The 27,157-nt window shown below is 41.6% G+C and overlaps 2 protein-coding genes across 3 annotated transcripts in view; one reads left to right on the forward strand and one right to left on the reverse strand.

Annotated features, from left to right (window-relative positions):
- pcnx2 (pecanex 2) overlaps window positions 1–3,085 on the reverse strand; it is a 29,365-nt gene extending 26,280 nt beyond the window's left edge. For both annotated transcript variants that reach the window (XM_034099996.1, XM_034099994.1), the window contains exons 1-4: window positions 2,657–3,085; window positions 1,293–1,495; window positions 357–474; window positions 197–233 (exon numbers count right to left, since the gene is read on the reverse strand). In XM_034099996.1, coding sequence (XP_033955887.1) covers window positions 197–233; window positions 357–474; window positions 1,293–1,495; window positions 2,657–2,809 — 511 coding nt within the window. In that variant the 5' untranslated portion in view covers window positions 2,810–3,085. The remainder of the gene's footprint in view (window positions 1–196; window positions 234–356; window positions 475–1,292; window positions 1,496–2,656) is intronic.
- A 956-nt stretch (window positions 3,086–4,041) lies between these two features.
- The window catches only part of map3k21 (mitogen-activated protein kinase kinase kinase 21), a 30,732-nt gene continuing 7,616 nt past the window's right edge, over window positions 4,042–27,157 (forward strand). The window contains exons 1-6 of the mRNA XM_034100032.2: window positions 4,042–5,733; window positions 17,212–17,392; window positions 17,532–17,680; window positions 18,225–18,400; window positions 22,478–22,718; window positions 23,412–23,534. Coding sequence (XP_033955923.1) covers window positions 4,944–5,733; window positions 17,212–17,392; window positions 17,532–17,680; window positions 18,225–18,400; window positions 22,478–22,718; window positions 23,412–23,534 — 1,660 coding nt within the window. The 5' untranslated portion in view covers window positions 4,042–4,943. The remainder of the gene's footprint in view (window positions 5,734–17,211; window positions 17,393–17,531; window positions 17,681–18,224; window positions 18,401–22,477; window positions 22,719–23,411; window positions 23,535–27,157) is intronic.

Raw genomic sequence — 27,157 nt, forward strand, 5'->3', positions numbered from 1 at the left:
CTTTTTCTCTAAACTGGGGGCATGAAGACTGCCATTTGTTGTTTGTGTTACACTGAATACCTCATACAACCCTACTTCCAAAACTATAGTATATCCCTTTAAGAAGCCACAGCTGTCTCAGCTCTTCCACAGTGGCTTGTCTTGTATCCCACTCATTTATTCAGATATTTCCTTTGGAGAGAATAATCAACATCACCTTCTGCAGTCTTCCCCTCGTCTGACTTCGAACAGTCCTGTATGGAGGAGGATTAAAAAACACCTGATTAACATTCAGACATAATGTAGGTCAACACAGTGTTTTCTATACAGCGTGATTATTTTCTCAGGTGTCTATCTTAGTTTTAACCTTCACTCACCACCCCTATTAGTCCTGGGTCCGTTTCAGTCTGTTTCACTGTCACCTGGATCACCGGACTGGTACGTTTCCGAGCCAACATCGTCATGGCAACACTGTCGGGGGCTGTACTGCTCTTCCTATGAGACAAAGACAAGAGACGGGCGGAGAAAATGATGAGGCGGAGGATTCAAAGTTGGGGAGTTTGTGGAAGTCAATACATAAACACTTTCAAATTAAATCATCTGACCTTCATTACCAACCTCTGATGTTTTAAATACTTAAATCCAGTGATTTATTAGGATGAGAAAGCAGTACAAATATGTGCCTCTGCTATTGCTGTATCATCTCTCCACAGGCTTAGAAATATAAAAGAAATATAGTCGCAGAGGGACAGGAAGTGATACATTTGTGTAGATCAAGTGTGTCAGAGCGGAGAGAAGATCCCTGACCTCTCCTCATTACCTCATTCACCAAAGCTGTACTGAGCCTTTGAACTGAAGTGGAATGAGTTATAGTGTTTTAGAGTCTCTAAAACACTTGCTCACAAAGCCAATATGAGCTCAAAGAAAGGGAATATGAATACAAACATAGAAAGAGGAGACTGATTAAATTAAAAAAGTATGTCAACAATTGTAACACACTCAGTCAGTATGAGTGCAATTAGTCTAAAAAGAGGTCTCAGACCCAAATGTACAATTTTATGTTAAATTATTAAGTAGTATCATTATGGATTTAGCCCTCTGGCCTAGATATGGTAATGACTAACTTGGCAGGGGAGCAGCTCGAGATACAAAGGGAAAACATTGAACTTATGTTGCTGTATATCTTTCTCAAAAGCCTCCAATATGAGGTAAAGTCAGATGTCTATAATAGTGTGAAAGAATATTTCAGCTCGATAAAAAAAGGATCCCTCTGACTGGACAGTAGTTTCAGCATTATAAGTGTGAGGCTTTACCTGATGCTGGTGGGCAGGCAGGAGTCCGAGGCATTACTCTTCTTCTCCGGAGCCTTGTTGAGATCAGAGCGGCTGCTGCGGACCACCCCCTCGCCCTCGTCGAACATCAGGTGCAGCCGATAGTTGGCCACCTTGATGAGGATGAAGAAGACGGTGATGGAGCTGCAGTAGATGCTCAAAGCCATGGTGGTAGGGGGCAGGGCCTGTGGAGAGGTAAGGAGACAGGAGCTTCATCATATGTCCACTAAAACAATGTTTGAACATCACTTCTCTTCTTATTGGTGGATTTCTGCAAAAGGTAAAGCTTATCACAGTTCCCGGAGTGAATTACATGCTCGGTGAAAAAGAAGATCTAATTTGATTAACTGGTGGATTAATGAAGGTTATTGATCCCCAAGGGAGGAATGGCCCATGGGGAAAAAACAGAAAGATTAAAGACCCAGTATCTGCATCATGCTCATACATGTGTCATACTGATCTACAGAGATGCTTGCTGTGTTTAAAATAGACACTTTTATCTTCCGTTACAGATGTGTCTTTTGTGCATACATTCCTTTGTTATTCAACTTGGTATTAATACTTGCTGAGTGCTGCATGCGACCTTCAGATACAATTGCTTGTAAACTTGAAATTCGAAACACCTCTCTCAGAAAGCGTTGTTTATGCACGGGAAGCAGTGGGTGTTTTCTAACAGACTTTGAAAAGTGTCAGTGTCAACATTGTAATGGTGGCAACACTCCTAAATGTGTCACTCTCACACCAGAGTAAGTTACTTTGCCTCACTAACTCTCATAAATGGGTATCCAATTTGGAGTAGCCCACAGTCCCTATAATTAGCCCATGGGTTATTCTGTTGACACATAGGAAAACAGGGATATTGAGAGCAAACACATCATCTGTTTTATGATATGGAGAATAAAGGTTAACTGGTTGACATTGTTCCGTAATGTTATTGTATATCATTGTCACAAACAATAACAGACAAGCTGCAATCAGATCATCACCCTTAGTGCTGCACATGGCTGTTTTGCCATCATACTACACAGCTAAGGTTAAGCTGTTTGACCCATAACAGCAACTCTATTTTTCTTCCACACCATCCTATGTATACGATGTAAATATCAGTTGTGCCTCCTGACTCTCACATCATCCAGGAGCAGCCATGCGTTCCCTGCATGCAGAGGAAAATACTGCGACAGTGCTGTTTTTTAGCCTATAGTATTTCCCCATATCAGCATCCAGACAATGAGGGATGTTGGATAATTCAGGATAAAAACGCGCATGAAAAAAAACGCTATGGCACCGTGAACATCTCACACCCCCTGAGAGGCCTTGAACGTCATGTTCCCCCATAATAGACTCACCAGATGGAGAGACAGGGGCAACATCAGGAGGAATATCCACAGATAGAGGTGGCAGGAGTTGTTGAATTTATTCTGGTCCGGGTCGTGGTACCAGCCCCCGGTCACAGATGCCCACACTCCCTGACGCAGGGTCTGCACAACCTGGGAGCCCATCTCTCCTGCTGTCTCCTCCTCTCCTCCGCTCAGGCTGGAAGGACGGATGATGCTGCTGCTAGCTACAATGGTATGATCTCCTTTAATGCATGCTACTGTCGCTACGCCTCCATGTTGGGGCGATGCAGCACGTCTCCTGATCCTTCTCTCTCATGCCTCTTCGCTCTTCCTCGGTGGTGTCCTGTCGTCTGCCGTTTCCCATCCCATTGTCGATTCGTCCATTGCTGCAGCCGCGATCCTCATCTTGTCCTGTTCGTCTCTCTCCTTCTCCCTCTCCTCTCTCCAGCACAGATGCGCAGCTCCGACCGCCTCCCCTCCCCTCCCCGCCTCCTCCCCTCCACCCTTTGCTATTATATCAATGAATCACACCTTCAGTGTTTGTCTGACACACGCTGACAGTTGTCACTATAAATCTGTCATTTTCTGTCATATAGACTGTGCATAATAGCTAGACTGTGTACTGTTTTTCTATGTAGCCTATTTTTGTGGTTAAGGTTGTGTATGACATGCATATACAGCCGAATTCATTATGAAACCACGATATTAGGCTATAAAGGAAATACAGATACATGTCTTTGTCTGATCGAGTCCAATTGAACAAATACACATAAAGTACAAGAAAGCCTACAAAACAGATAGCATCTATAATACAAGGTAAAGCACAACAAATGGTGGAGTGAATAAAAGTGGTTTTATATTGCATTATTATTATTATTATTATTATTATTATTATTATTATTATTATTATTATCAGCAGTAGTACAGCATATAGGCCTAGTATATTTTTATGTTTGATGCTTTATCTATTTATTAGGATTGTTTCGTCTTTGTCTAGCAGCATGTCCATCTTCCTGTAGGTCTGCACTGTTCTTGTCACAGTGTGTGAGGGGGTTATACTGAGAGCCACTTGACAACAGAGTGAAATTCTTTGTGTATGGCTACCTCAATAGAAGGCCAACATAGCTCTAGTAGTTGGGGTAGTAGTAATATTTTCACTTTAAAATTGTTTTCTTTTTTCACATGGCTGGTGTGTGCCTTCGTGTGTGTGGTGTATGTGTGTGTATATGTTTGTCATTTTATAAAGTCCGATATTCCCATAATTTCCATGAAGGCGCGCTCTCCTCACACATTCCTATAGTAGCTCCTCCCTCCTCCCCCCTACTGCTGCTGCGGTCACGTGTCCTGTAATCCACCAATCAGAGGGCCCACAGGCAGCAGTGTGAGCAGCAACATCAGCGTCCTCCTGATCCTCCGCACAGCAATGCTGGGTCCGACTTCGTCTGGTGACAACTGCGGTGGGGGGGTTGTTTTGATAAAAGTTGATGGATTTTCCTAATCAAGTTTGTATTACCACATTCTTGCATTGAAGTCCAGGATGTTTTTGGTTCTTTCTAGGTGTTCAACCGTTGGTCTTTCTTCAAGTCGCCGAAGGACAAACAGACGAACGTTGGAATAACCGATCTTAAAACTTTTTTCAACTGCCTAACTAGTCAGTGGACTGACCTATGCTAAGCTAACCCGCCAGCAAAAGCAGCTCAAAAACGTGGTAAAAGTCCTCAAACGAGCAAGATAACTTTATATTTCGGGATTCGTTGACTAGATGAGATTTGCTGGTGACTTTGAGAGAGAAACCTGCCTCTCGGAGCCTCGCTTTCGCCGGTCTGAGTGGACGGTGCAGGTGCACCTCTTGCGGCACCTGCGGTAACGTTAGCTCCATCGGTACTGAGCTAGCATTAGCTTGTTAGCATTCAGAAAAAGCAGAGACTATGCTGTGGACCAGTTTATCTCTCATTGCATAGATTATTTGAGATTTAAGCCATGAGGTGTTAGTTACAAACGTTATACTGCTGTTCAACCCTTTAAGTGCTGACAATAGCTGAAACATATTTCGGCTAGCAAGTTATTGACCCTCATACTTTTTTACCGGAGTGGCGACGTGGATAAGGGTTGTGGACGCTCTATCCCACAGGACTTTGGACACGGTTTGATCCTCTCTGCAGGTAATGCCCCTCTGTTCTCATCAGCTAGTCTCATAGATGTGACAGCATGAGGATTTCAAAAAGTTACATTTGACCGTTTTAAAGTTTTGCTCTAAAAGCTCTGCACCCTATGGTGCCGCTACGGCCACCGAGAAATGGATGTCTCGCAGGCCGCTTTCCCAGACGGTGAAGGGCGGCCCGGCGGCGGTGAGACAGGGGAACATGCCTGGACAGACTGCCCCACAGCCCGGGCGTGGGCTCACTCTGCTCCGCTGTGCCCGACCCGCTCCCTATGGACGGCCGCGTATGACTACGAGGCAAGCGGTGAGGACGAGCTCAGCCTCAGGCGAGGGGACGTGGTGGAGGTGCTGTCCAAAGACGCAGCGATCTCCGGGGACGAGGGCTGGTGGACGGGTAAAATCAACCACCGTGTTGGGATTTTCCCCTCAAACTATGTCACCTACCAGCCGGCTATTTACCGTATACCTACTACGAGTGGGTCTGTGGGGACACGAGAAGTCCCAAGCGCACCCATCAATATCCCCTTCAGTGAACTGGTACTAGAGGAGATCATCGGCGTGGGTGGATTTGGCAAAGTTTACCGGGGCACATGGAAAGATCAGGAGGTCGCAGTGAAAGCGGCTCGGCAAGACCCTGATGAGGACATAGCAGCCACCGCGGGCGGTGTTAAACAAGAAGGGAAACTTTTCTCCATGCTGCAACACCCCAACATTATTAAACTGGAAGGAGTGTGTTTGGAGGAGCCTAACCTGTGCCTGGTCATGGAGTATGCCCGTGGCGGGACACTGAACCGGGCGTTGACCGGAAGGCGCATCCCTCCACACATCCTGGTTAACTGGGCCGTACAGATTGCACGCGGGATGCTCTACCTACACGAGGAGGCCGTGGTACCCATCATCCACCGTGACCTGAAGTCTTGCAACAGTAAGCCAAGATTAAAGTGTGCTTGATCGTTTGTGACATCAATCATGATGAATAACCTATTTACTTATAGAAGAAAGCCCTCATTGGGGGAATCCACCTGTTGTACATGGATCCCTTCCTATTTTAGGCATACTATAACTATTAATAGTTTGCTTGAGTTTCCTTTAGTGTTAGGTAGCTATAGCAATTATTTTTTAGAAAAACTCTACATGTCAACCTGTCACAGATAGGATTGTTTAATATCATACTAATGATTTGGGGCATTTGGAAATATTTACCTCATGCTCATATGTTATTAGAAAACATATTTCTGCTGAAATTCACATATTTCACAACTCTGCTGTTGCAGCACTGCCCTTTACTCAGGATGGATTTAAGAGGTGTAAAAGGTCTGTGTGGGTGTATAAAGTGGTGGGGGATACCATCAAGAGGATGTGAAATAAAGAGTTTGCTCAGCTGGGATGCCCCCCCACCTCCCTGCATTCAACCTCTCCTCCTTTAAAACACACACACACACACACACACACACACACACACACACACACACACACACACACACACACACACACACACACACACACACACACACACACACACACACACACACACACACACACACACACACACACACCTTCCCAGCCCCCTCTCAAATCCAAGCTGAAATGTTGTTCAAATAAAGTCAGTGATTTACCAAACACATAGTCATACACACTCAGTCCACACTATCAGGCCATGTGCTTGACCAACCAGAGCTAATACCAGAGGTCATAGGGTAAAAAGAAGTCAGGCAGACAAGCTATCCACGTTTAATTATAGAGAAAACCCTTCACTCCAGGAGTGTATGCCAGGCATAGTTTCACAATTAATGAAAGTGTTTATAATTAGAGAATGATAAATTAGATTGAGACTCTTGAGGTTTGTCTCCCTTTGAATAGTCATGTTGTAAGAACTCGGTTCTGTGCTTGTTCCTTCATGGACTGTTCAGTTGCAACACGCTTGCACACTTTAGTTTCCCAGGACTGAATAATGAATGGGTAGGACTCGATGAGAAAAAAGAGTCTGAGTCATATACCCACTGACACAGGCTACCCACTTCAACTCAGGTGTGAAATATGACTCCAAAGACTATTTCTCCCTTTGTGATCAGGGACTTATCAACCTGGGGCCATGTGGGGAACCACCCTGCGTTCTGTTTATCTCTAGCTTTGAGTGCCGATGTGTGAATGTAGAGATAAAACAAGTGAAATGTGCACCAACCTTAATCACCATCAAGATATTTGGATTGGATTAGAAAAAGAAAACAAAATCCTACCACTGCTTCAATAGAGGATCCTGTTTTGATCGCCCACTTCGTACACACACATGCCCACTGATTATATGTGCTGCAACATGTCCTGAACACATGGTTATCTTCTCGGTTAATAAACAGCAGGGTTAGTGAATGCACTTTTTACAGTCTGGTTATATTCACAGAAAAAGTAAGTAAATTCTGATGGATCTAATCCCTAATATAAATAATTAGGAATATATTTGGAATACAGTGAGATTTAAACTGATTAACTCTGAAATGAAACTTTGACATAATTGTATTATTTTGTATTACTTTAAAATAATACATTTGATGCCATGTAATGAACAGTGCAGAGGAGCCCAGCCCTATAGTCTTATTTAAGATGGCAGATTTGTGTTAATTACAGTCTACAGCAGATGGAGAGAAAGGGTTTAATTACCATTTAGACTGTTAAAGCTAATCGGATGTTTGGTGAACATACACAAACAAGCTCCCCCGAGCAGGCACAGTGCTGCCTGCGAACACAAGTCAGCGTGTTTGTCCTGCCACTTCACTGTGACATAGAGACGGCATAAGCTTTAGGTAAAGAGGGAAACCTTAAAATAAAGCTTAGGGGAGACCATTGTGCTCAGCTTATTGCATTTCTGTGCAGTTTTAAGTCAAACTTGGGAACTCAACAATGTACCGTAAGTTTGTAGGCTTGTTGAATACATATTCGTTTTTATGAGTTCATTCTTGTCTTTACTGCACCCGTCCCCACTGCTAAACTGTTAACCACAGAATTAGACCAACAAAGCTCAATTCTACCAACATTGTTCCTAGTTGCAGGTTGTAGCTCGTCCCAGGGTCAGAAGTCTGAGTTTCTGTAGTCGATATACGCTCTCAGATAAATAAAGAAAGAATGAAAGAAGCTGTATGTGTTTGCTTTGAATCAGGGCAGTGAGTTCACAAAAGACTCTCCGACACACAAACACACACAAATGGCACCCCGTGGTGTGCTGGGTTGCTTTCCCAGTAAAAACCTAGAATAATGCAGCTTAGAGAAGTTGTTGCATCTGCTGGTTAGGGCTTGTTGTCTGTTTGTCTTGGCATTGTGTGTGCGTCAGTCTAAAAAGATAAAAGGACTGAGAATTATCTACGCAGGCGGTAAAAAGAAAAATGATACAAGCGCTTGTTTTATCAGCAATCTGTCACTTTTCAATATTTAATGAGCAGCATGTTTGTTGGCTTGGCTGTGTGTCTTTTCTATCTTGGTATAAAGTTGTTTCTCTGTGTTTTTCCTTCACCAGCCCACAGACAGGTACATACACACATCTACACTTCTGCACCTTCACTCAACCACTCGGCCTGCCATTTATCAACTTGCAGTGTACACATGCTCCACACAGTAAAAACATACAGCTATTTGATCAGTGATTAGCCTGTAAAGTAATATGTTGGAAGTCAGCAAGATTTGTCCAATCTCTTTTGTGTTTTTCAACCTAATCTGTAAAATCCCAGCCTGCAGGGAGGAATGTTGCTAATGAGGGATAAAAGCTTAACATACGTTTGCACAATGGACTGGTCAAGCAGCGGTTGCTAGGCTACTGTGGCCAGAAGAATGGCTAGGACTCGGAGGGTCTCAAAGCCCTCGTTTTGTTTTGTTCCGTTCATATTTAATCTCCCAGAGAGCAGCGGTACTCTTTTATTGCCACAAACTGAGGGGGTTTCCTTCTTACTTCGTTATTTTTCTCCTTACTTACCTTTCTCCTGTTGTTCCTTTATGCCCCTCTTGCTCCTTGTTATTTTTCAGGTCTACTTTTTGGCCAATGCAATTTTTAAATTTGAAATGGTTGCACACTAACTTAAAAAAAAATGTATGAATGAAACGTACTAAACAAGTTAAACCCAACATGGAATTGATCCTGCTAAAAAGTATTGTTGTCGCTGCAACCTGATATAGCAAATTCCTGTGTGCCGTAGAGCTCAATTGTCAACCAAAAATGACTGTTTACTAATATTGTTGTACGGGTATATTATCATATGAATTCATTAAAAGAAGTATTAGTAATGTAGTTTGTTTTTTAAATGTTGCTAAAATGGCTACATGTATGTCAGATGTCACAGTGCATGCTCAAAGTTGTGGATCCATGTTTTCAACTTTTTGCTATTTTGACCATAGACTGCGATTTTTACAAGCTTCGAGAAATAAACTAGAATTGCTATGATAATTCGTAAAATAACTTGTCCCCTAAATACAATAGCATGTCAGCAGAGATGTATGGACACAAAACATTACATATACATTCTGAAAACAGCCTTTAAAGGAATTTGTTTTGTTATCCTAGTCATATTCATTACATCTTTCCATTGAGCCTTCCTTCTTTGCAATCTTACAACTTTGATTCAAACACATCTTTTTGCGAGCGATAGTATGTCAGGAATGTGTGCCAAGCGCTATTGAATCGTACGGCGTTCAGTTTGGAGCGTGTGCAGCAGCATTCTCCCATCAATCTTAGCTATTGTTAGACTTCATCACGCTGCATCGGTGTTCCCCTCCCTCTTCCCAGGGCCTTTATTTACTCAGCCATCACTCTGTAGATTTGTATAGCAGAAGTCGTAAAAGCACAGAACACTTTTTTTTTGTCAATGCACTAAAATTAATACAGATTCCATTAATATATGAAGCACATTCAAATATAATACGACACACATTTTGCCCAAATTAAGAGAATAGACAGACACTTACTATCGGTTAATAGCAGTGCTAGCTTATTTTCATTCAGCCTGTTCCCCGACTGCTGCACCGTTATGTATTAATATACTGAAGTGTTATATTGGTATTTCCCTGTTGGGGAAACCCTGTTTTTTATTACTGGGTCATCTTCCTCCTGTTATTTCTCCGTTGTCTTGTTCTACGTCTGTAATAAGTTGAATTTAAGAGGAAACATTACCAAAGCTTGACTAGGTGTTGCAGGGCAACTTTTCTCAGGCTTCCCACAATTACCCCTGGTGACACAGACAGTTACTGCCTGTCTTTTCTCTGACCAGAGAATGGGCAGAGGGGAGAGAGGAGGAGTGGAGATGCTTTCACTCTGTTTTTTATGACCTCTCCCTGACTGCACCTATTGTTGCAGGGCAGGGTGAAAAGGAAAAGGGCCCACAGCTGAGAATAGCTGCCTTCTAAACCAACCAATCCCCTCCGTAGCCCTCTAGCACATTGATAGATGCTAACAACAGCAAAATGTACTGGTTGTACACCTTTTAACATTTGTCATGTTTTCATTTGCTTAGTTATGGGTCAAGCTTAAACTAGCAGGGGTAGAGGCCAGACAAAGAGCAAGTGGCCCAGAGAGACGTGACCATGATAGATGGATTTAGCCAGCCATTAGCTCTGATCCTTTCCCCTCAACCAGAATGCCTGGGGGCGCTCTCATTTCAGCCGGGAGAGACGGACCAGTCGGGGAATGTTTTGCAGCCTTGTTTCTGCTTACTACAGGAAGCCCTCTTACTCTCATGCTCAGTCTGTTGGCACAGTTACCAAAATACTGCCACGTCAAGTTAGGAGGAATCACTCAGGATTTCTGCAGCAACCATGTTGCATCAATGCTTAGTTATGCCACAACCGCTTTGATTTGCCGCTTTGATTTGAAATGAGTTATAGATTAGTATACCACTTTAAAGTATGTTTTTAAGTTATATCATAGGAGCATAGTTCACAGAGCTCTGCCTGTCGCTAAAGATACAAGTAGTTTAACAATTTTAACTAGCGTTTTGGTTGTTTTTAATTCATTCCTCAGTACACAAGACTTGCTTTTCTTAGCTGTGCCTATTTGATATATGTATCATTCAGTATGCAGCTGATTTAGCTGACTTCTTTTATAAAGGGAAATTACTTCAGGGTTCGTACGGTCATTGAAAACCTGGAAAAGTCATGGAAATTCAAAATGCAAATTCCAGGCCCTGGAAAAGTTATGGAAAACAATATTTTTCCCAAAGTTTTGGAAAAGTCATGGAAATGTAACTAAAGTTGCGTCAAATATAATTTACATTTTATCTAATCGCCGAAATAATCTGCGGTTGCGAGCTGTTATGTGCCATCATGACGCGCATGGTGTTATTTTTTTAATATATGAAGCGCGAGCTGAGTGCTCGAGTCTTCCTGCCTGTCGGCTGAACTCTGCTGCTCCGGTATGAGGGTCAGCTACTACATTATCTACGGTGCGTTCAATGTGTGACAATGTATGCTAGCTAGCTATCTAGCATACATTGTCACTATCTGCTAACGTTAGCTTTATCCTTCGTTTTCTAATATTTTTTTTCATAGGCTATAAACAGAGGTGGTATAAGTATAGATATTGTACTAGAGTAAAAGTAGAAGTACTCATATCTTGTACTTTAGTAGAAGTACTCAGATCTTGTACTTAATAAAAGTAGAAGTACTCAGATCTTGTACTTGAGTAAAAGTAGAAGTACTCAGATCTTGTACTTGAGTAAAAGTAGAAATACTCAGATCTTGTACTTGATTAAAAGTAGAAGTACCAGAGTGTAGGAATACTCTGTTACAGTAAAAGTCCTGCATTCAAAATGCTCCTCAAGTAAAAGTAGAAAAGTATTATCATCAAAATATAGTGAAAGTAGCGACAGTAAAAGTAGTCGTTGTGCAGATTGGTCCATTTCAGAATAATATATATGATATGTTTTATAATGATAGATCATGAAAGTGTTATCAAAGCTGGTAAAGGTGCAGCTAGTTTGAATGACTTTGTAGACTGCAGGGTAGCTTGTGGATTTACTCCAGGTGGAACTAAAGTCTGATTCAACACTTGATTATATTTCACATCATTCATCCACATCCGTGAAGTAACTAAAGGGATTAATACATGTAGTGGAGTAAAAGTACACCATGTACCTCTGAACTGTAGAGGAGAAGAAGAACAAAGTAGCAAAACATTGAAATACTTAATAAAGTACAAGTATCTCAAAATTGTTCCCAAGTATAGTACTTGAGTTTATGAACTTAGTTACTTTACACCAGTGGCTATAAAGATAGAAAGACTAAGCCTTGAACAGAGGCATGAAAATACATTTTCAAAATGCTCAACAGTGCTGCCAAAATTATAAACCGACTGCTACACAATTAAAATAAATGCTTTTATATATTTCTATTAGATGTGACTCTTTAGCGTTTCTGTTATTATTACCTGCTGCTTTAGTTGTTCTGACTGCTAAAATCCTCTGTTATTCCTAAACCGATATTCCATGGGGTCGGGGGGCTCGGATCCTTGTCACCTTTTTCATACCTGATGAGTTTGCATCCCTGACTACAGTTGCTTCAGCGTGTAGAAGCTAGTAAGCCTACTATTTGATTTGTTTTAGATAGGCACAACATGTTTCATATGCAGACCTTATTTTCCTGTTCCATGTTCAAATAAACCATTTTCAGTGGCAATGTTGTTTTGGTCATGGAAAATGAGGTAAAGGACATTGAGAAGTCATGGAAAAGTCATTGGTGAAAAAGTGTATGAACCCTGTTACTTACTTAAGAGATGTATTGTCTTCTGATTGGGTAACTGACTGCAAATGTGCAAATATCTTCCAAAACCTTCCTTTTTAAAAAAATGTTTGAATGCTCTTAACTTTCATTTATAATGTATGGTTAGTGGGATTCTAACTGCCGCAGAGTTGCAGGGCGTTAACATGTAGGTACTTTTAGTTTGTTAAAGATAAAAGAAATGGCCATTTTTGCCCAAAAAGAGTATTGTTTTACTGTTTTACCTCGAGGGGTAGAAAGCAATGGGAAGAAGCGTGGGATCTGCTTTGAAGGCAGCAGCTCTGCCTCTGATCTTCCCACTGTTTCCCCATGAAGGATGGGACTGCCTGAAGATCCACTGTTGGAAAAGGGAATTAGATGGGGGCTGGACTGAGGGTGGGGTCTGCCTTCGAGGCATATCCATCTCAAGTTGCATTGAGCTGTAATTAGCTAAAAAAAACACATTATCTTTTCAAAAGAATACAAAAATACAGAGTGAGTAAAAAGTACGGAAAATAACACAAGACATTTGTAAATGCAATTTACAATGGATAAAATGATCTTAAATCATACTGAAACTAAACAGGTATCAAAGAACACATTTCACTTTTTCTGCTGACAAACCTAATAATCTAACAGGGGTGTCAAACTCAATTTCATCGCGGGCCACATTAGAATTATGGTTGCACTCAAAGGGCCGGTTGTAACTTTAAGACTATATCAATATACATATATAAATATATAATATATATTAAATAATGTATTATATTATATTATTGGCTCTTCATTGGATTATTATCAGTTCTGGTAATAACATCATAAATAACTACGTCTGAAAGCAGACGTCTAGGGCAAATAATTGAAAGCAAATATTCAACAATTACATAATCATAACGTGATTTAACGTTACATTTATTCCAGTAAACTTAACTTAAACATATCTTGCAAATCTGGATGAAAGAGATAATAAGCTTTTTCATCAATTGACAAGTTAGGTTACTTTAAAAAATACTCTATTTTAGCAACAATTTTAAGACTTTTATTTCATCAGATTCAGAAATAATTTGTTCGTCCTAAGTTGGTACCATTATGCATTTGCTACGACCTATGGCTATTTGCTTCCATGTAACAGTGAGAGTGTGCTATTCATTCTCTCTTCAAACAGGCCTTGAATTCTCTATAGAAGCACAATAATACCAAAGACTGATTGTGTGCATTCGCTTAGCTCTGAGTTGCAGTCCGAGACACAGGTAAACAAGCATTGGCTATGTAGTGAAGATCTGTTATTAGCTTTGATGCTAACACTGCTAAGACTCTGGTAGCCAAACAAAACAGCTAGCTGGTTTTGTAGCATCACGTCAGCATGGAGTCAGGTAGAGAAGGTCTTTTATCATACATTTCTAGAGGGCTGACACGAAGTATCATGGCACTACAAAGAAAGTATTTGGCATGATATTCTATAGGCCAATCAACGCGGATGGGGTTACACCAAAACCACTGTTCTTCTAGGTTGTGTAACCAACCCATCATAAGTGTTTCTAAACCTACAGAGCCTGCTGGGAGGAATCTATGGAATCACTGAGAGAGGACTTAACAACAGGAAGTAGAAGTATATCATTGGTGTTGTGAAACCTGTTTGTAATGGAATTCCTATTGTTGCAGCCTGGGTAGAGGATCCCCTCTGCGCCCTGGGCTAGTAATGGCACCAAAACCACTGCGATTAGTGGAGACCCATCGCAGTCAGACTACAGCTAACATACTGCCTGGAGTCATTTCACAATCTGAAACTGTCTTCAATGTGTCAACAACAACTTGTTTCCACTAAGTTGGAATTGTCCATGCATGTGTTACTATTTAAAGGTGGATGATGGTTGTTGCAAAATCTGAATCTGCTTTATTACAAAGGAGGAGGGTGTATACATATTTATAGTAGAAAAAAAGGAGCACTGATATACGTTCAGGGATGTATTTGGTGTCGTACTGAAAAGTTGGAAATCAGCACAAGTTTATTACTTTTCTTCACACACAAATATCCCTGTGGAGCAGGGGTGTCAAACTCAATTTCATCGCGGGCCACATTCGCATAAAAGGTTGCACTCAAAGGGCCGGTTGTAACTATGTATATATAAAATAATGTCTTATATTACATTATTGCCTTTGCATTGGATTATTATCGGATAGGATAATAACTTAGTCATTAACTACGTCTGAAAGCAGATGTCCAGGGCAAATAATTGCAAGTCTCTTCAGTGCAATGTCACAAACCGAGATGCATTGTGGGACATGTAGTTTATGGGCAACCTGCTTCTGTAAAGTGGCATGTAACCGTATGATAAACGTATTATATTATTTGCAAGCTCTTGCGGGGCCACATAAAATGAAGTCGCGGGCCGGATTTGGCCCCCGGGCCTTGAGTTTGAGACCCCTGCTGTGGAGCCTGTTTCTAGGTCTCTATGCCAATGTCTCCCTCCTTACTACCCCTCCTACACCTTTTCAGTAGTCCTGTTCCAGTCTTGACCCATTGTTGTGTTATTAATGCAAGGAATCTTGTGTGGATTAAAGATCTGACTGTACAGTAGGTAAACCATACTGTACCAACTGGGTGACAGATGGCTAAATAAAGAAGTAGATGTATGGCTGTGATTGAGAATTTTAGAAAAGGTTTGTCTGTGCATATGCTTTGGCGGCTTTTAGTTTGGTACTGCTGTGGAGGAGGAAGTCCAAGGTCAGTGATTGATAACAACAGCACATTCACATACACACACTTCACTGCGCCTCTGTTAAAAGCTGTTAACAAATAGCCTTTAAACTGATAAACTTGTTCAAGTATCCCTTGTGATACAGTACGATACTTGAATGCCTTTATTTATTCCAGTGCTTGCACTATGTATCCTTATCATTCCACCTCTTTTTTCCCATGGGAATATTACCAAGGGAGTGTATGTGTCAGCAAGCTTTGTTTTAATCCTAATTTAGTGCCTCTTGAGTCTCTCAAGTTGAAGTTTCTCTGCTAGCTTTGCACACAACACGGCTGATAGGACGAGATCCAATTGACCTGAAGTGTTAGGTCTGCGTGTAAAGAATGAAATGAGACGGTTTGTAACGTAAGGAGATCTTGGCAGAGGAAAAAACAAATGTTGAAAATAATACCAAGAGGATCAACAAAATCCAAGAGTGTTGAGGCTGTGATGCACCACTTCATGGAAGGGATGTTTTTTTTTGTCAGAGATATAAAGGATATATGTGGCTGTTGTATCAGCACACAGAGAGAAGGTTTATTGTTATTGAAAAGAAACATTGGACATTGAAACAATATTTCTACTACGCCTAGTCGTGGGTGGCACAAGTTCCTTTGAGTCTTGCTTTCTTCTGCATTCTTCTTCTTTCTTCTTCTACATCAGGGGTCTCAAACTCAAGGCCCGGGGGCCAAATCCGGCCCGCGACTTCATTTTATGTGGCCCGCAAGAGCTTGCAAATAATATAATACGTTTATAATACGTATAATAATATGTCCATAAACTACATGTCCCACAATGCATCTCATTTTGTGACATGCGCACTGAAGAGACTTGCAATTATTTGCCCTGGACTTCTGCTTTCAGACGTAGTTAATTACTAAGTTATTATCCTATCTGATAATAATCCAATTCAGAGGCAATAATGTAATATAATACATTATTTTATATATATATATTTATATAGTTACAACCGGCCCTTTGAGTGCAACCTTTATGCGAATGTGGCCCGCGATGAAATTGAGTTTGACACCCCTGTTCTACATGGAAGCTTAATATTCACTCTTCTGTATTTCATCACGACATTGACTTATTAGTTAGACTGCTTTCTCTTCAATTCATTTTCCTTTTTGAGCATTTTCTTGAATTGACTGGCAAGCCTTTTTGTTGTTGCTCCACATTCATTGATTTAATGGACTGATGAAGGTCTGCTCATAAACCACCAATAGTTAGAGCAGGCAGCCCGTCATTGTTTATTTGAAGTGAATGTACTCGCAGGTTTCTTGCTGTTCTCAGTTAAATTAAATGTTATGTGTATATATAATGCTTTATCATGACTAAATGCAGTGATGTGTATCCAACCGAGTTAAAACGGGTCTAAAATCATATACAGCTGTTTACATGAGAACATAAAGGGGGTTTAGCACATAACAGGGACTCTTACATGATGTGGCTGTAATATTATTGCTGAATAAAACTTGACTCTGCACGTCAATGTGTGTAGCTTCGCTGTGACAAAGCTCAAAGGATAGGGTTACGGCAGCTCTGGAGGGTTCCGGCTGTCTTTAATGTGTTAAACAGTTTTAGGACCGGAGGACAGGTGCTTTGTGGCGCTGTCAACCTTCTGTTTCTACAGTAATAAACGACCTGCATACCTGTGTTGACCCTTTTCCAGATCCACTATCATCTCCTCACCTGCACAGCCATCTTTCTCTCTGTCCCCCCCTCTTTGTATCTCCTTTTCTCTTCACTTGTCTTTCTCCTCTAACCCCCCTCACATGTGTCTCTTTCATCCCAATCCTGTCTTTCCACTTTTCCCTTCCTCACCACTCATCGCTTGTTATGCCCTCATCTATCTTTTTTTATCTTCCCTTTCTGCCTCCTTCCCACTGCCAGTCTCTTCCATGGCCCCTCCCTAACGTACACCTCTCTCTTTTCAGTTTTATTATTTGAAACGATTGAGAATGACGACATCGGGAGGAAGACCTTGAAGATCACAGATTTCGGCCTTGCCAGGGAGTGGCACAGAACCACAAAAATGTCAGCTGCAGGCACGTACTCCTGGATGGCCCCCGAGGTCATCAAGTCATCACTCTTCTCCAAAGGCAGTGACGTCTGGAGGTATGAGAGAGCATACTGCAGAATAAAATACCTTCTGTTAGTCATTTGCCTGACATTATTACCAATTAATTTTAAATCTCTCCCTCTCCTTTACTCACCTTCTCCTTCCTTTTTCTTCCTTCGTCTGTGCGTCATCCAGCTATGGAGTCTTGTTGTGGGAGCTGTTGACAGGGGAGGTGCCGTATCGCGGGATAGACGGCCTTGCTGTTGCCTACGGTGTGGCGGTCAATAAATTAACGCTACCAATCCCCTCCACCTGCCCAGAACCCTTCGCCAAGCTAATGGAAGGTAAATACGTTAGACAAAAGAATTTCAAATATATTTTGTTTATTTGAATTTCACACTAGACCAACTGCATGAGGATTATAATGTATAGATAGGTTTTTATACGTTGAAAACAAAGTTCCATATTCATCAACAAATGTATTTTTCTCAGTACACAAGTCTATAGACAAAAACATTATCCCTTAATTAACCATATTACTATCAATAAAACATAAAATCGGCCTTGTCTTTAGTTATGCTTGTAAAAACATTGGACAGCCATTAAACTAGCCTGTTTCTATTACTTATTGTTTATACATTAAGGTAGCTGTACACACAGGGCTCATTTACTCTCAATTCAATTATTCTACTAGTTTTTCATTAGTCAATATGTGTGGGATGTTGGGTCGAATGTTTCCTTTACAGATGTTGGGTAGACTTCTTATGCTTAGGCATATTCTTAGTCAATAACTGTCAGAGCTTGCCTCCAGGTCTATTTGGGAATATCCCATTACTGAAACAATACATATATATGTGTCAATCTCTTCATTGCATTGTTTGTGTCCAGAATGCTGGGACCAAGACCCCCACGTGCGCCCCTCCTTCTCCTGCATCCTGGAGCAGCTGTCGGCCATCGAGGAGGCGGTGATGGCCACCATGCCGCAGGACTCCTTCCACAGCATGCAGGACGACTGGCGGGTGGAGATCCAGGAGATGTTTGATGAGCTCAGGACCAAAGAGAAGGTAGACATTACACCATAGAAACCTATCCTTATTGTACTTTCTCTACATGTTGAACGATCCATCATCACCATTTAGTCTAACCATGCAGAGTGGCCTGGGACAGCTTTTAACGGACTAAAAGACTTAATTGGTTACTTTCAGTGGAAAAGCTAATCACCATTTATAAGTGATTAATGCCAAGGTGCTTTGGCGTACTTCCCCTTGTTAAGACCTTAATCTGCTTCCTGTTTAAATCCCCCATCACTGGATTAAAGAGGGGGGGTTAATTAGTGTTTGTAGAAAACAGCAGGATCAGCACACAGAGCTGGATCAACGCATGGTCAGCTGAATGACACAGATACGGAAAACTCTACAGGTGTTTTTTTTTGTTTTAAAATAATTACTTTGTGCCGTATATTTAATCAATCAATCAATGTTTATTTATATAGCCCAATATCACAAATGTTACATTTGTCTTAGTGGACTTCACAGTTTGTACAGAATATCAGTATGACAATACGACACCCTCTGTCCTTAGACCCTCACATCGTACAAGGGAAAACTTCCGGAGAAAACCCACAGTTTAAAGGGGACATGGGAGAAACCTCTAATCTGGGAGAAACCTTTAATCATTTGTATTGTGTTTGCATTATAAATGTATGTATTCTACCTGATGCTAAACCACCGTTTTAACACTAACTTACACTTATTAAACTTAAAGGTCCCATGTCATGGCCATTTCTACTGATCATAATTCCATTGTTGAGGTCGACTAGAATAGATTTAAATTGTGCAATTTTCCAAACTCACATTGGTTTCTCACAGCATCTCTGTATGTGTATTCACTCTCTGTCCTAAACGGCTTGTTGGAGCTCCTGCTCCCCCCCTCCCTATGAGCCCAGTGGCCGTCTGCGAGACAACGAGACATAGCGAAACCATCCCGAACACACACACACACACACACACACCCGCAGCCTGGCTGGGAGTTTGTGTGTGTGCTCACCAGTGGCGGGCCGTGCATTTCACACCTAGGCCTTCAGTGATGTCCGACACAGTCCTACCTGAATTATTCCACCTCTTAATACCATCATTATGACGCCATGGCTCTAGAAACTATACATTTAGACAGAAACGCAGTATAACCGGGCGTTGCATCACCTTAACATAGTCAAGTACAACAGAGTTATATTAATATTTCCGAAGCATTTATAATCAATATATCCGCATTTACAATTAAGAGTGTTAAACTACCAGCTTTAAGATCGCTTGGATACTGTCAAAACTTAAAAATAAAAGGGGCTTTTAAGGCATTAGTCTACAAAGTTGTATTAAGTCCACCAAAAGTATGTGAGCTTTAACAAGTTTGTTCACTAAACAGCGCATTGTCGCACCCAAAGCAGTTTCATTTAAGAAACGTGACGATAAAGACACAAACTATTCACTGAAAATAAAAGAAAACAAACAATTAATTTGCATTTGTTCATGAGGATATATTTGCGACAGTGGTGAAAGTGTATTCCTAGCCCTGAATGTCCACTTTGATAAAGGTTAAACCAAAACAATTCAACAAGTCTCCTTGAGTACTTTTACTGCACAGCTGAGCCAGTGCGCCACACACATCTCTATATCTCTTGCAGAAGCATTAAACATTTATTTTTTATATATTTGTCATTTTAATTACATATATATTAATTCGTTAATATTGATTTAATATTAACGACATAAAATGACAAAGATATATTAAAATAAAATAAAAAATAAAATGCTTTGTACTCACCAAAACAACTGATTATTTGAACACAAAATCCATCCTCCTTTCTTTCCTCAAGAAGACTTCAATGACTTTGTTGTACAGTTTATCTGTGCGTTCCAGTTCCACCAATAAGTCCCTATTTTTGTTCACCCTTTCGTTGTGGAGCTCCGTTTTCCCGGCGCACTTGTTCGTTGAGCTGTAGATCCACTCCAAAGGTCCCCAAAGGTTTTCAAAAGCACCATTGCTTGTAAGTGCCCAGCCGTGCTTTGGTGTCTCGTTGCTGCCTTGGTTAGACAACTCAAGTTTGCAAATCCAGTGTGGCTCCAAACACCAAATCGATCATTTGCAAATAGCAGGCATTCCCAGCAGTACCATTTGCAGTGCCTCTCGGAGGCTGTGAGCCAGGGGTACCGCTCGTAGTTAGTGATTTGAAAGTGGCGGACAAACCCTTTTCCCCGCTGTGATAGGCTCGCTAGCGTCGGGGTTGGCCGTTCTCTTCTCACAATGTGTAGCTTTTCTTGAAAAGTTCGTCTTGAAAATGGCGTTGTAATTATATCTGCCACCAAATCGATCTCTTCTCCTCCTTCAGCCATTGTGGGTTGAAAAAAAACAGCTTGTAGAAATCTACACAAATTAGCTCGTTCAAATTCAAGTTCAGTTTGCTAGCTCTACATAGCTCTGCCTCTCAATAGTGCGTATCCAATCAAAAGATGTGCACGTGCTGACGTCATCGTACGCCTGCTAGCTGGCCCGTAGTCGCCAACTCAAAATCTGATTGGTTAACGCCACAGTTTTGTTTCCGTTCACTTTAAGCTACAGGCGCCCGCACTGTTGATTCTGAAGGCCTAAGGGCAGATTTCTTGGACCCTGGCAACACATTATGGCTGAAATATGATTGGATAAAAGCTCTAACATAAAGGCCAGCCCTCCAAATCTTGTTCTGAGGCTGGAAGCAGCACAACCAAGAGGAAAGCTATGAAATGAAAAGAATAGACTATGGGGAATAATTTAATACATATTTGTGGACAAAATATATCAAAATTAAAATTATATTCTGATGATGTTTAGGCCAGCAGAGAAGGCCTTGCTGGCTCTGACGGCCCACCACTGGTGCTCACACACCGGCTCACAGCCTCGCCTCGTCCCACCGTCTCAGGGAGGAGAAATCGGCGGAGCTGCAGCTGAGAAAAGATTGAGTGTGTGTGTGTGAGGAAGTCCACGGTCCACAGATTTAACGTAACGGCTCCGCGGACGTAACGTAACGGCTCCACGGATTGGTCCATTTGGACCAATCCACGGAGGGGTCGTCGTTACGTCACTTGGTTCCCGGAAGAAAAAAATGTAAAAAGACAATCTCCAATGAGGCGTTCTGGGGCAGCATAGACAGGTCTTTTCTGTGTTAGAGTTTTACTCGCTACAGGGTGTACTTTGAGGGTTTGTGACTTTGCAGACCGTTTACATGCATAAAAACCTTCATAACACACAAGGGGACGGGTAATAGCCAGAAAAGCATGACATGGGATTTTTAACACTGATATAGTTATATGCCTCACAATGACATAAAAACCTTAAATAGTTTGCCCGCTTTTTAATGATTTCCAAAAATTAACGGAATAAATAAATAACTTTAGGCCTAATCTAACATCTTCCCATCGCAAGTTCCATAATATTTCATGTAGTTGTATCCACTAAATCAGCACATTTCCTGTAATCTGTTTTCTAGGTGGGTGGCTGAAGTGGCTTCACTGTAAAGCTGCTTTATGGAAGTCATCCAGTAAGGATTATTATAACTCAGCTGAGAGCAATTCAAAGGAAAATGGAGGGAATGAAGAAAGAGTAAGCCATGGGAGGAGACGAGACTAGCTTTGTAACACGGCCTGAAACAGCAGGCAGTAATCTCCTGAAACCGACATGTTATCGAGGGAGTTATCGAGCAGTCAGCTAACACTCACACCCGTCTCACAGTCTGTCTGCAAGAGCTTTTCTCGTTTTGTGGGAATATTTGTAAACCTGAATATCCACGTGGCCATGTATGGACATTAGGAAAACTACTTTTTATTTGAAAATTTGACAAGTAGCACACATCAAACATAAACATGACTAAGTACCTCACAGTTTAATAATAATCCAGAGTGGGCTTTAAAATCCATACGGTATTCTCTCTGTAAACAATGTCAATATTATTTAAAATAAATCAGCAAATCCACTGTAGTAGAACCAGACATAAAGTGTTTTTTTTGCGCACTGTTTCCCTGGGCCTGTCAGTGTGTCGGTGTACCCATGACAACAGAAGTCTGTGTGCCTCTCTCTCTAACCATATGTGTCTTAACACCTGGTTCCTCCAGGAGCTACGTTCCAGAGAAGAGGAGCTGACGAGGGCCGCCCTCCAGCAGAAGTCTCAGGAGGAGCTGCTGAAGAGACGGGAGCAGCAGCTGGCGGAGCGGGAGATCAACGTGCTGGAGAGAGAGCTCAACATCCTCATCTTCCAGCTCAACAAAGACAAGCCCAACGTGAAGAAGAGGAAAGGCAAATTCAAACGTTCCCGCCTCAAACTGAAGGATGGAAACCGCATCAGCCTGCCCTCAGGTGAGTGGATAGTTGTCTTGACCAGGTTTTATTCATTATTTTATTATTCCTTCATTTCCAGACATTAGGCGCTTTCACACCCAAGTACTTTTCCCAGGAATAGTTCCCGGAACTTTTATTTGCGCTGGGCTAATGCTAATGCTAATAATGCTAATGCCAGCAAATAAAATGGCGGCTTCACAAAAACGTTTCCGAGTTTTACGGGGCGTGGTTTGCAATCCGCCCAGCCAATCAGAAATTGGAACCTTTTCCTCCCCAGGAAAGTACCACCTCTCTAGCAGGGACTGAAAAGGGGTGGAAAGGTTCAATAAAAAAAGTTCTAGTTCTAGATCTTTTTGGTGTGAACGCAAAATCTCAGGAACTATCGGAACTATTCCTGGGAAAAGTACTCCGGTGTGAAAGCGCCTATTGATACAAAGTTAGAGACCATCCCACTGTTTTGATAATTCCGGGGTGTTTTTTAATTATCCCAAATCCTTATAGTATGCAGTGTTTCCCACATAATTTGATTCTATTTGTGGGGGGACCGCACCGCACCCTCCCCGTCCCCACATTTGGATAGTATTTGTGTGCCAGTGGTGCAACATTTGGATTGTGCAAGCATTTTACTAAGAGTGATGTGTGTAATCTATCAAATTGTACCGATTCTGCGATTTTAATGACCATATGTGCTTGTGCATTTTGGCTTTCCAGACTTCCAGCATAAGATCACGGTGCAGGCGTCGCCCTCCATGGACAAGAGGCGCAGCCTTCACAGTGCCAGCACCTCTCCCCCCAGCAGTCCCACCCTCATCCCCCGCCTACGAGCCATTCAGCGTAAGTCTGTAGTTTACCTCAGTGTGAAGTCTGATCTTCTCCTTCACCTGGATTAAGTCAAATCAGTGTTTTATTAAACACATGTTAGTGTTCTTAATAAATCACATGAGCTCTCTGAGAGTGCCATGTGAACTGGGAAAATGGGAACTGTGTCACAATGGCTAGAGCCGTGTGAACAAAAGTTATCAGCCAGTTGTTTGAACAGTTGGATGATGTTGTTAGTCTCGCACCAACGCCCTTGCAATAACTGGAACACATTCCTCTTGAGCATTAATCAGGGTTCGTACGGGTGCTTGAAATCCTTGAAAATGCTTGAAATTTGACGTGGTGTTTTCAAGGTTGGGAAAGTGCTTGAATTTTGGGAATGGTGCTTGAAATTGAGATAAAGTGCTTGAAAATGTAAATGCTTTACTTTTACAATAAATTGCTGTCTGACTGAATAGTTCGCTTTTTAGATTAAAAGAAAAGAATTGCTTCGCTTCTACATAAAACAGCTCCGCTGCGGCCTTCCCGCGCTATGCGCGCGACCTGCAGTGTTTGTGTTACGTGTGACCTGGGCATTCTGATGAGAGTGATAGATGACTGTGTGCCAGGAGGTTGCAGTTTCAACGAGCGTTGGCTAGCAGAAGACAAATATAAGCCATGGCTAAGACGAGGGTCAAGCCCACGAGTAGCCTCCTGCAAAGTTTGCAAACATAACGATGCGAGAGTCTGCGCTGACGAGCCACATGAAAGGTACGCCGTAGAAGAGCATTTTAGATTAGGCTAACGTTGCATGTTCCGTTTGTTTAAGCTAACGTTTGTTAGTTGAATAGCGAATTCGATTGAGGGATAATAATAATTGCAGGGGACAAACGAGCCGGTTTTTTGTTTTTTTTGCGGAGGGATCTCGATCGGCTTGAAGGCACATTATGCAATGTGCACATTATCCCGCTTAATACACGGCCACATTCTCTAACGACATGACTCCCAAAATTAATTGAAATGCTTTTATGGATTTAGAAAATGATTTTATTGATTTAAAAAATAGTTTTATGTATTGATTTAAATTTAAATTCCGCTAAGAAAAGTAGTCCGTTGTTACTGTTTGAACTAACGTAGCAACGACAGGAACTGCTTCGATAGTGTTTTTGAGGAGCTTTTTGATTACAGATTTGAAAACATCGTTGCTTGCTTTAAAAGTAGCACAATTCATTATGTCAAACCTTGGAAAGTATCTAGATATCCCTGCCCTAATGCCAAAGTAACTGGCAACTGAATATGTGTCGCCGTTTGATGTCTATGTCTGGACCGCTGCGTAAAAAGGAGGGTTTCTGCCCGTTACTTCTCTTCTTACTTCTATAAGAATAAAACACGGAGGACGGAGATCTCTTTTGCTCCCCCTCTTCTGACAGCCCAGCAGCTGATCTCAGAGCACGCTCCCCTCTCCTGCAGGGGGGCGTGGTCAGCTGCAGCTCACAGAATCAGGCCCCTGCAAAAACAGCGCTGGAAAGAGCAAATAGAGCGAAATGAGGCATGGCTAAAATGCAGGATCTTTTTGGTCAATATAGTATTCTATATTTCTTTATATAAAAAAACTATATTTATATACTTTATATAGGTCGATACAGTAGCCCCTTTTCTTTTAAATAGTTTTTGCTATAGGTGTTGCTATCTGTTTTGTGTAGCGTGGTTCTACAAGCAAGTCAATGCATTAATTGGGTGGTATCAGAGAGTTACACGGGTCTGTAAATGCAATGAAAACAATTGGCCACAGCAAATCATTTATATTAAACATGTAATTTTTACTTTTGAATACTTCAGTACAAAGGATGTATTGAATAATTTAAGTGATATATGTGTACACATATAAATCATTAGTCAAAAATGGCTACATTTAATTAAAACTTAAAGGTATAATATGTGGTAAACTGAAGAGCCGTTTGGGAGCCGAAAGAGCCGGCTCTTCTTGGTGAGTCGAGCCAAATGATCCTGCTCACCAAGAAGAGCCGGAATTCCCATCACTAGTGTTCAGAGGATGAAGCACTCACGGCATTTCGTGTTATAGTCACGAAATATAATCTATTGATTCGACACAGCGATTTTGAAAGCATTACATGTCATTTGTCATTTGTTAGACGCTTTTATCCAAAGCGACTAACATACTCAATACCGTGGACAACCACAGGAGCAATTTGGGGTGAAGTGTCTTGCCCAGGGACACAACGACATGCTGACTGCAGTAGGACTCGAACCGGCTACCCCCCGATTCAAAGTACAGCCTAATATCCACTGAGCCACAGCCCCCCCCCCCCCCCCTATATATACACACTACAGCGAAGAAGGCCTGTTGGATTTAACCAGCTCGGAAAGCACTGCCAGAAGCCCAACCTGGAAGGCCTGTTGTTGCTGCGCAGACACCTCAGCCTGGCGCGCCGATGCCTCAGCCTGGCGCGACATCGCGTCAGCCTGGCGCAACATCACCATGACCAGATTGTTGTCCGTTTCCTGGGACTTATGAACAGACAACATCTGTTCGTCGTGCATCTCCCTGCTGGCCATGGCACGTCGGTCCTCACTCTCCTTGCTGGCCATGGCACGCCGGTCCTCCATCGCCGCGATGGTGTCAAGGAAGCTCTCATCCCGAGCCCGCTTTCCTTTGCGTTTGGTTGGTGGCAATGTATTTCTACTGGTAGTATGTTTCGTGCCTAAACCAAATGTGACTTGCTCTATCGAAATCAGTCACATTGACCCGAAGACACATTTTCGTTTGTATTACTGGTCTCGGGGAAGCTCTCGAGTGTGTGTGTGTGTGTGTGTATTTTTGCGTTTGTGTACCGGGGAAACACTCACAAGAAACACCGGCTGTTGTTCTGCCTGCTGTGACGTTACATTAGTCCGTTCTCTGCTTGTAATTATGCCGAAGCTTCAAAGTTGTATTTATCATCTGAATTTGCCGAAACAAGTTTAATATTCTGAAAGCCAAGACTTTGTTTATTTGAAAACAGATGAAAACAAACTGTCTTTTATATAAAATTGAAGTATTATACAAGTAAAACTACATTTTGCTTTAATCCCATGTAATTGTAGAATGAACACAGTCTTCCTTTGGAGATGTATAAGTCAGGACAGGTGTTTTGAGTAGTCAACATTACCTAAAATCATTGTTCTACACATTTGTAAATATTATTTTCCACTTGTTATCATTATGAGTCTATTTTTATGCAGCTCTGCGTGATTTTGTGGCTACAATTCAGACTAATACACTACTAGAGGTGGAATAAGTACTCAGATCTTGTACTTGAGTAAAAGTACAAGTACTCAGATCTTGTAGTGAAATTATAAGTACTCAGATCTTGTACCAGAGTGTAGGAATACTCTGTTACAGTAAAAGTCCTGCATTCAAAATGTTCCTCAAGTGAAAATAGAAAAGTATTCTCATCTAAATATAGTGAAAGTAGCGACACTAAAAGTAGTCGTTGTGCAGATTGGTCCATTTCAGAATAATATATATGATATGTTTTATAATGATTGATCATGAAAGTGTTCTCAAAGCTGGTAAAGGTGCAGCTAGTTTGAATGACTTTGTAGACTGCAGGGTAGCTTGTGACTTTACTCCAGGTGGAACTAAAGTCTGATTTAAC

The sequence above is a fragment of the Pseudochaenichthys georgianus genome, chromosome 15 (assembly GCF_902827115.2).
Source record: "Pseudochaenichthys georgianus chromosome 15, fPseGeo1.2, whole genome shotgun sequence".
In the NCBI taxonomy this organism is placed as follows: domain Eukaryota; kingdom Metazoa; phylum Chordata; class Actinopteri; order Perciformes; family Channichthyidae; genus Pseudochaenichthys; species Pseudochaenichthys georgianus.